Raw genomic sequence first — 9,971 nt, 5'->3', positions numbered from 1 at the left:
GTCGAGCCTGGGTGAGGGGATGAGGGCTGTTTGCAGCTGTTCACACACCATTCAGGGTAGGGTTCCCCACTGGGGTGCCTGGCCAGCCTCGGTGAGGGGCTGAGGGCTTTTTTCAGGCTGGGGGTGACTGAACTCCTAAACGCTCCTTTTTTCCTTTCTTTTTTTAATTTTTTTATTCTGGGCCAGCTTTAGCTGTGGCTCCAGCTCTGAGGCCTCTGCTGCTGGGAAAGCGGAAACCCTCGGGCCCAGACTTGTTTGTGTTCTACAATCGAAACTCTGTATCAACTCCAGCTCTGAGATCCCAGCTTCCTGAAAGCTGGTTTCTGGGTTTTTTTTAAGCTTCTATTTGTTACTATAGTTTCTTAAACTGCAGTCTGAGAGGCCTGCAAGGCAGGCAGGGAACGTTGGAGTCCTCCGTCACTGAAGCAAGCAAGCCTCGTGTTAGTTTCAAGCTGCCTGGCTGCCGGCCGCCATCTTGGCTGTCAGTTAATTTGCATATCTCGCTGATTAGCCAATGGGAAGGGTAGCGGTTGTACGCCAATTACCATGTTTCTCTTTTATTAGTGTAGATAATAACAACAAAAGACACTGGTTAACAAATGAGATAGAGCTACATGGCCAGAGAAAATTCTGACCAGATTCATTTTGCATCTGCATTGTTGTCATCAAATGTTTCTCTCTCTTTTTTTCATCTTCCTAACGAGGCTAACGAGAGTAATGACCAAATCTTACCACTTTTTTTTTTAACTTCCTAATGACTCACATGTAATACACAGGAAATAACTATTATTGTTTTAGAACTACAATTGGAAGGAGGCCTGGCCTACTAAGACAGTCGTAAAATCTCCTTTCATTTAGAGACTTTTGAGGCAGAAACCAATGGCTACTATTTTATACCTCAGTTCAGTCCAAACATCTGATCATCTATGGGAAATGAGGCCCTAAGGATTCAAAAATAGAGTATGATCTTTTCTCTAAGGGAGAAAGGGAGAAATTAGCAAAGAGGATCGATGGTTAATTCTATTCCTGCCCAATGATCTCATAAGAAACACGTTTCTACATTTTTGCCCAACTCTATCACCTGGGCACATGATTAGATGACAGGACATAGCTGAGGCATCTTGTTTCTTCACCTGCACATCTGGGGAGGCAAGAGGGAAAGGAAAAAGCCAGAATGGAATCTTGAATTAAATTTTTAAGTCAAGAGTTGACAGTGATACCTATATTGAATGTAAAAAGAAAATAGATTCTTATTTAGTTTGGTACCCTTATTTGTCATGATTGTTTATTCAAATATCCTAGAAACACCAACATTCAACTCAATGTCATCCTACTTGTTCTCACGCTATATATTATAAAACCTTACTATATCATTTACCTAATTGATAAAAATAAAAGGCTAAACAAATTTATTAATGTTTGTTTTAGAACTCAAAAATGAATAATTCTAAATTGATGCCAATGCTCATTAAGATAATCTGAAATAGAGATTGTTAATTCTTAAATTTTATATTTGAAAACATGTAAAATGAGCTACCTCAGAAATAATTCACACCAAATCACAGAAATCTTGGGAAAGAACAACAAAGTCAGAGGTATCATGCTACCTGATATTTGAAACTATACTACCAGGCTCTAGAATCAAAACAGTATGATACTGGCATAAAAACAGACACACAGATCAATGGAATAGAACAGAGACTCAAAAATAAACCCACACCTATATGGTCAATTAATATTTGACAAAGGAGGCAAGAACATACAATGGGATAAAGACAGTCTCTATTCAATAAACAGTGTTGAGAAAATTGGACAAGCACATGCAAAAATTAAACTAGACCACTTCTAACAACATATATAAGAATAAACTCAAAATGGATGAAAGACTTAAATAAATATAAGACTCTGGAGTCATAAAACTCCTAGAAGGAAGCACAGGCAGTAAAATCTCTGACATTTCTCTTAGCAATATTTTTCTGACATATCTCTTTGAGCAAGGGAAACAAAAGAAAAAACAAATGAAACTACATCAAACTAAAAAAAAGTGCACAGCAAAGAATACCGTCAACAAAACCAAAAGACAGCCTATTGAATGGGAGAACATATTCGCCAATGACACATCTGAAAAGAGGTTAATATCCAAAATCTATAAAGGACTCATACAAACAAACACCAAAAAACATCAAACAATCCAATTAAAAAATGGGTAGAGATCCTGAATAGACACTTCTTCAAAGAGGACAGGCAGATGGCCAACAGATATATGAAAAGATGCTCAACATCACTAATCATCAGAGAAATGCAAATTAAAACCACAATGAGGTATTACTTCTTACCTGTCAGAATGGCTATCATCCATAAATCAACAAACAAGTGTTGGTGAGGATGTGAAAAAAGGGAACCCTCATGCACTGTTACCGGTGGGAATGCAGACTGGTGCAGCCACTATGTAAACAGTATGGAGGTTCCTCAAAAAATTAAAAATCAAGCTACCTGATGACGCAGCGATCCCACTTCTGGGTATATATCTAAAGAAACCCAAAACACTAATTTGAAAGAATATGTGCACCCCTAATGTTCACTGCAGTGTTATTTATAACTAGTAGCCCAGGGCATGAAATTCGTGCACTGGGGTGGTGGGTGGCGGGGGGGGAAGGGCCCCTCAGTCTGGCCTTCACCTCTCCAATCTGAGATCCCTCAGGGAATGTCCAACTACCTGTTTGTGCCCACACTTTTAACAGATAACAGCTCCATTGTTGTTTCTTTCTTATGCTTAACACATTGTATGTGGGAAATGTATTTATACATTTTACGTATTTATACGTTCTGTATTAATATGTTTTTTATAGACTAGCGGTAGAATGCGGGTAACGTATAAATACGTTTATTTTTATTGCTCTAAAGGGTTGCTAACATATGCTAACATGCTGATATACGAATTCCAAAGGACAAAATTTGGGTCTGTAACACATACAATGGTGAATTATGTATGTACTGATCTTGAATTCTGACCGAAGGCACCTCAGTGAGGGCCACCCGCGCCCACCAGGTGTGTCTGTCTGCATCTGCTTCCGCCTCAGACCTGCATTAACCCCCTAGAGATGATCTCATAGCTGCACCGGCCTCTGTGGGAACAGGGCATCACCACTCCGCCCTCTCACTGTCATCTCACAGGCGTCCACCCTCAGTACCCAGAACACCCACTCTCCAAAGGACGTGAGCGCATCAGAGGGGATGTGTGTACATCCTGTGGGGGTGTTAGGCATGCTGGGTTGATGGAAGTGCAGTAGAGAGGCGGGGGGGAACTTGTGCACACCTTGGTTTGCAACTGTTGCAGGCGCGGGAGGGTGACAGTGTGCTGGGGGATGTTTGCACGACAGGGGGGGATGTGCACACTGGAGGCCTCTGGCTTTGCAGATGTGCAAACCCCCGTGGTGCGGCCAGTCTGGACGTCAGTCTGGCCCACCACGGTGACTGTCCCTGCGATCCTACACCTTCTGGGCCAGGAGGCGGATCTTGCGCAGCCACTCCTGGGCGCTGATGGCCTGCAGGCACTACTTCAGCTCAGCCTGCAGGCTCCACTTGGCGCACTCACAGCTGTCACCACTGCCATGTGGGGAGTACAGGCCGCTCTCTACAGGCCTGCCTCCCCTGTCCAGAGGCTCTCTGTGCTGCTCACCTGCTCAGAGTGACTGCCTCCCCGCCCCACCCCCAGCCGATCTGCCCCTGTGCGAGCTGCCGCCCCGCCAGGAAGGGTCACGGATCCAGGTCCCGGGACTGCGGACAGCCTCAAGCACTGCCCCCCTCCTGGCAGGGTCACAGATCCGTGTCTTGGTCCCACGGACAGCCTCAAGCACTGCCCCCCGCCTGGCAGGGTCACAGATCCGGGTCCTGGGACTGCAGACAGCCTCAAGCACTGCCCCCCGCCTGGCAGGGTCACAGAACCGGTCCCGGACCCAAGACAGCCTTGCCCGCTGTCGCCCGCCTTCAGTATACAAATTAGCCACCATCTTGTTGCTTCAGGGCAGGGCTTCCTACTGGGGTAGTGAAACACTGTTGCAGCTCCAGCTCTGAGGCCCAGCTGGCTGAAAGCAGGTTTCTGGGGTTTGTGTAGCTTCTATAATTGCAACATTGTTTCTTAGAGTGCAAGCTCAGAGGCTGGCAGTGGCAGGCAGTGAACCTTGGCTTCCTCCATCACTGGAGCAAGCAAGCCTCCTGTTCACTTCAGCTTCGTGGCTGCTGGGCGCCATCTTGGTTGGCATTTAATTTGCATATCGCCCTGATTAGCCAATGGGAAGCGTGTTGGAGCTACGGTTAATTACCATGTTTGTCTATTATTAGCTAGGATAGCCAAAATATGGAAGCAACCTAAGTGCCCTCAATAGATGAGTAGATAAAAAAAGCTGCCATACACATATACAATAGAATATTACTCAGCTGTAAGAAAGAATAAAATCTTATGATTTGCGACAGTCTAGATCAGGGGTGGGCAAACTTTTTGACCCGAGGGCCACAATGGGTTCTTAAACTGGACCGGAGGGCCGGAACAAAAGCATGGATGGAATGTTTGTGTGAACTAATATAAATTCAAAGTAAACATCATTACATAAAAGGGTATGGTCTTTTTTTTTTTTTTTAGTTTTATTCATTTCAAACGGGCCGGATCCGGCCCACAGGCCGTAGTTTGCCCACGGCTGGTCTAGATGGGTCTAGAAGGTATTATGTTAAGTGAAGTATAAAAAGCTATGGAATATTCGATAGAGGATGATTGCCAGAGGCCTATGGCAGAACTACCTTATTATGGCAATTAAAATTTTTGTACCAAAAATTGTAGTGTGTTTAACTTAATTTATTCATCAATTGAATATTACTCAGCCATAAAAAAGAATGAGATCTTACCATCTGTGATAGCGTGGATGAACCTAAAGGGTAGAATACTAAGTGAAGTCAGTCAATCTGAGAAATATAAGTACCATATGATGTCACTTATATATGAAATCAAAAGGAAAAAATAAAATATAGAGACTCAAAGATACAGAGAATTGACTGATGATTGCCAGAGGAGATGGGAGTTGGGGTACTGGGTGAAAATGGTGAAGGATTTAAGAAGTGCAAATTGGTAGCTACAAAATAGTCATGGTGATGTAAAGTACAGCATAGGGAATATAGTTAATAATATTGTAATAACTATTAACAGTGCCAGATGAGTACTTGAAATATCAGGGGACCACTTTGTAAAATATATGATCATCTAATCACTATGCTGTGCATGTAAAGCTAATACAAAATAATACTGAATATAAACTGTAATTGAAGAATAAAATAAAATAAAATTCACATCATGAACTATTAAAATTACCTGATTCAGGTCACAATAAGTCCTTAGAGAAGGTGCTGACTTTAACTCTCTTGCTATCTTCATAGCTGCATTCAAATCATTTTTTTTCTCTTCAATGCAGTTTTTAGCCATTATTACGTTTGATAAATAATCATTTGTTTTTCTTGCTACTTCTTCACACAAGTTCTTTTTCCTTCGTGTAAGATCCCAAAGTTACTTGCACAATTCACAAACATTTATATGAACATGAGTTATAGTAACTAAATAGTATTATAGAGTAATTTTACTAATTTATGAACTTAACATGGTTAAATAAGGCATTAAATTGAACTGAAATGTATTACAGTTGAAAGCTATGTATGTATAACTAGAGAAAAAGTAAATTTTGTAGGTTATAGTTAGATGGCAAATACAGCTGTCACAGAATTACAAGGTTAAGACAGACTCATGATTCCCCTTAAAATAGAAATCCTTGCTGTCTTGCAGTCACTGGTGCCAGTGCAAAGACACATTTATGTTCATTTCTCAGTAGGATCTACATGCACAATTTAAAATTTCCTTCGGTAGACACATACAATATTTTAAAATAGGTTTCACCAAACCATAACTGAGGTATCAATTAACTATAATCTTCAAAGTAATCACTTAGTAAGGTTATATATTTATTATTTCGTTACTTGTACCTCAGTCAAAATATTTTCTGGGCCTATGGTAGAACTACCTTATTATGGCAATTAAAATTTTTGTACCAAGAACTGTAGTGTTTAACTTATTCATTTTATTCATCAAACAAATATATTTTGATTATTTTCTCAAAACCAAATCTGGCCTCAGAAAAGGATAGTTTGCCACACTGAAGAGTAACAGGAATGTAATATAGATTCTGAAGGTAAAGAGGCATTACAAAAACCTTTAGTAATTTTATATATAGTATTTGAAATTGATGTCTTTAGGGGGAAAATTGACATTTAACAAGTTTAGTACGGTTCCTAAAAATTCATGCTTATGTAGTGATGTCAGCAAAGTGGCAGATTAGGAAACTTTAAGCCCTCGTTCCCCAACAGAGATGTCAAAAAGCATGCAAAAATTAGTAAAATAAATTTACAGGAATTCTGGAAAACAAATAAAGGTATACAGCAACAAAGCAAATGCCCAATTAACAAAAAGTCACTCAAAACAGTAGGACATGTCATGGTGTTTTTACTTGTCCTTGTCCAGCCCCCTCTTCAGCTATGCTCTTGGTCTGAAGGCAGCAGTACAGTTCGCAATTCCTTCCCTCAAACAAGAGGGAGCAAAGCAGACTTTATTTGCAATTTTCTAATATGTCTGGGGACTACCAGAAGAACTAGTCTGTTTTACCTAACTTGGAGCTCAGGCAATGAGAAGCAGTGGGTCCCCTGCAGGAGGACTATAGCTGTAGATGCCTGGGCAAGAGATTACAGGAAAAGAGATACAATAGACTATCTGAGGTTCAGAGAAGTTGACTCCTTGGGAAATTTAGACATTTAAAAGCAACCATGTGGGGGGGGGGGAGTGGGACAATATGTAATACTTTCAATAATAAAGATTTTTTAAAAGCAGCTATGTATGCAGAAGGATAATAAAAAGTCACACTCAGACCCAGGCAAGAGTTCTCAGAAAATACCTGAGACTTTTATAAACCATCATCTCATGCTAATCCCAAGGGTACTCAATGAAGGGCAGGCCCAGCAAAGAGCCAGTTTGCAATAATTGGGAGAGGTGACTGTGCCAAATTTTCAAAAGAAAACCACAAGGCATGCAAGGTAATCAGGAAAGCAATGAAGGATCAAAATGTGAATATCAATAGAGATAGAAATTACAAAGAGGAACCAAACATAAAATCTGGCACTTAAAATTACAATAATTGAAATGAAAAATTGACTACAAGAGTTCAACTACAGATTTAACCAGGAATAAGAATCAGTAAATATGAAGATAAGGCAACTGAAATTATCAAGTTTGAGAAGCAGAAAGAAAAATGAATGAAGAGAAGTAAACAGAGTCTAAGGGACCTTCAGGGACACCTTTCAAGATGACCAACATATACGTTATGGAAGTCCCAAAAGGAGAAAAGAGAAATGGGTACAGAGAGATTATTTAAAGAAATAATTGCTTAAAAGCTTCCAAAATTAGATAAAATACATGAATTTAGAAATCCAAGAATTCAAAGAAATTTAAGCAGAATAAACCCAGAAGACCCCACACTGAGACACAGTGTAATTCAACTGCTGTAAGACAAATAGAGAATCTTGACAGCAGCCATAGAAATGCAAATTGTCCTGTACAAGAGATCCTCATTAAGATCATAAGCTGATTTCTAAGCAGAAACCTTGGAAGTCAGAAGACAGTGGGATGCTGGAGACCAAGATCAACGGTAATTGATATAAATGTGAGGAGTCTGGCAGAAGGCTGACCAGGACTCCTTTTGATATTCACAGGGTGAATATCTACATTTTATTACCTGCTGCTGACTCAGTGGCCTAAAGCAAACTCCCCCAAAACCTGACAATCTTACTGTTAACTAAACATTACCATTGATATGTCTGTTTGCATTCCTAAAGGTAATTGTGTATTCTAGCAAATAAAAGCAGCTGGGAACGGAGCAACAGGAGAGAACTTGACTGCTATGGTTGTGGTTGAGCCCCCCCCCCCCCCCCTATCCTATATAATGAAGAGCTAATATGCTAATTAGACCGAACAGCAGAACAACCATCCAGATGACCTTCCAGATGAAGCTGGGGCTGCGAGGGCTGGCCGGGGCAGGTGGGGCTGCGAGAGCAAGCCCCTTGCACGAATTTCGTGCACCAGGCCTCTAGTTAAAAATAATATTTCGTCTTGTGTATCATTTGTGCGTCAGCTCTTCCTCCAAGCCTTTGAACCCGTGAAAGCCACGCTGGTCGTGGACTCTTGCAGTGGGATGACATATTAAGTTGAAAGGAAAAAACTGCCAACTGAGAATTCTATAGCTGGCAAAGTTATACTTCAAAAATTTGAGGGAGTAATTAAAATATTCCCAGGTAAACAAAAACTAACAGCAGTCATTACCAATATACCTGTTGTATGAGAAATGTTAAAGAAAGCTTTCAGGTTAAAATTAAAGGAGGCTAAATAATAACTTGAAGCCATACAAAAAAGAAACATCTCAGGTAAAGGTAAATACATGGGCTATAATCAATGCTGGATTTACCCAACAGCTATGCTAAGAATATGCTTACAACACCAGCAGAGTGAATACACCAAAGTCTTTTTTTAAAAGATGTGACATTTCAAATTTTGTTGAAACTTCACTGAAATAAACATCATTGAAAGATTTTTTAAAAATACATAATTAAAAGTGAAAGGAAAAAAAAAGATATTCCACAAATATAGCAAATAAAGGTAAGTTAGGGTGGCATACTGATATCAGGCAAAAGAGACTTTAGGCAAAAAATTGTTACAAGAAACAAAGAAAATGTTTATTATACTGTCAAAAGAGTCAATTCACCAGGAAGATATAACAATTATAACACATGTATGCACCAAATATAAGAACTCCAAACTATATGGGGGAAAAAAAGAGACAGAATTAAAGGAAGAAATAGAGAGCTCTACAATCATGGGTGAGACTTCAATATTCTACTTCCAATAATAGAAAGAAAAACCATACAGAATATCAATAAGGATATAGACTATTCACACAACATTACAAACCAATTAGACCTAACAGATATATAGAGAACACTGTACCCAACAGAGAGTACAAAATGAGATAAGTGAAAACAAAAAAAACCCAAAATATAAAAATTTATGGGATGCACTAAAAGCAGAACTAAAGGGAAAATATATACTGTAAATATATTTAAAAAGAGATGGCAAACCAATAACCTAGCTTTACACCTTAGGAAACAGAAAGAGAACGAATTCCAAAGCTAGCAGAAGGAAGGACTAATAAAGATTAGAGTAGAGATAAGGAAATAGAGAATGGGGGGTTGTCAATTATTAGATAGGATATTCTATTGGTCTGGTGCACAAAAATTCGTGAGAAAATCCATTATTCATTTGGTGACACGAATAAATATGAGGTCTCCACTTGCATTTTTTAAGCCCACGTGTATGTTTGTTTATATGATTCCTAATGCTGGTCCACACTGGGAACGGGCGGCATCAAGCTTATCCACTTAGCGCAGTTGTCGGCAAACCGCGGCTCGCGAGCCACATATGGCTCTTTGGCCCCTTGAATGTGGCTCTTCCACAAAATACAGTGCAAAGTTGACTTAAAACTTGAAGTAAAGTTTATTAAGTTAATTTTAGGGAACATTGTGGAGTGAAAGAAGATGTAGTGTCGAGGATTAAGAAGGTATGTTGAGATGGTTAGGACATATAGAGAGGATGAACGAAAGGAGATAGATGAAACAAGTATACAAGACGAGTGTGGATGGGAGAGTTGGAAGGGGTCGACCTCAGCGAACGTACCTCAGAACAATGTACCTCTCCTGCGTGGGTATCCCGCGGCCCGTCTACGCAGCGTCTCCCTGTCGCCCCACCGAACGACACCCCCCCTTCTAATGCCACTTCTTCAAAATAGACTCGCCCAGGCCGAAAACCAACTTCTGCGCATGGGGCACAAAGTTTC

At 40.2% G+C, this 9,971-nt stretch overlaps 1 protein-coding gene across 1 annotated transcript in view; it reads right to left on the bottom strand.

Annotated features, from left to right (window-relative positions):
* Positions 1-9,971, bottom strand: part of LOC102751807 (RING finger protein 17) — a gene marked incomplete at its 3' end in the record, with an annotated part of 67,294 nt that overhangs the window by 16,596 nt on the left and 40,727 nt on the right. The window contains exon 7 of the mRNA XM_006765066.1: positions 5,360-5,531. Within this exon, the coding sequence (XP_006765129.1) occupies positions 5,360-5,531 (172 nt within the window). The remainder of the gene's footprint in view (positions 1-5,359; positions 5,532-9,971) is intronic.

This window comes from Myotis davidii, unplaced genomic scaffold (assembly GCF_000327345.1).
Source record: "Myotis davidii unplaced genomic scaffold, ASM32734v1 scaffold701, whole genome shotgun sequence".
Lineage (NCBI taxonomy): Eukaryota > Metazoa > Chordata > Mammalia > Chiroptera > Vespertilionidae > Myotis > Myotis davidii.
The sequence above is the reverse complement of the archived record's forward strand: the minus strand, read 5'-3'. Positions and strand labels throughout refer to the sequence as shown.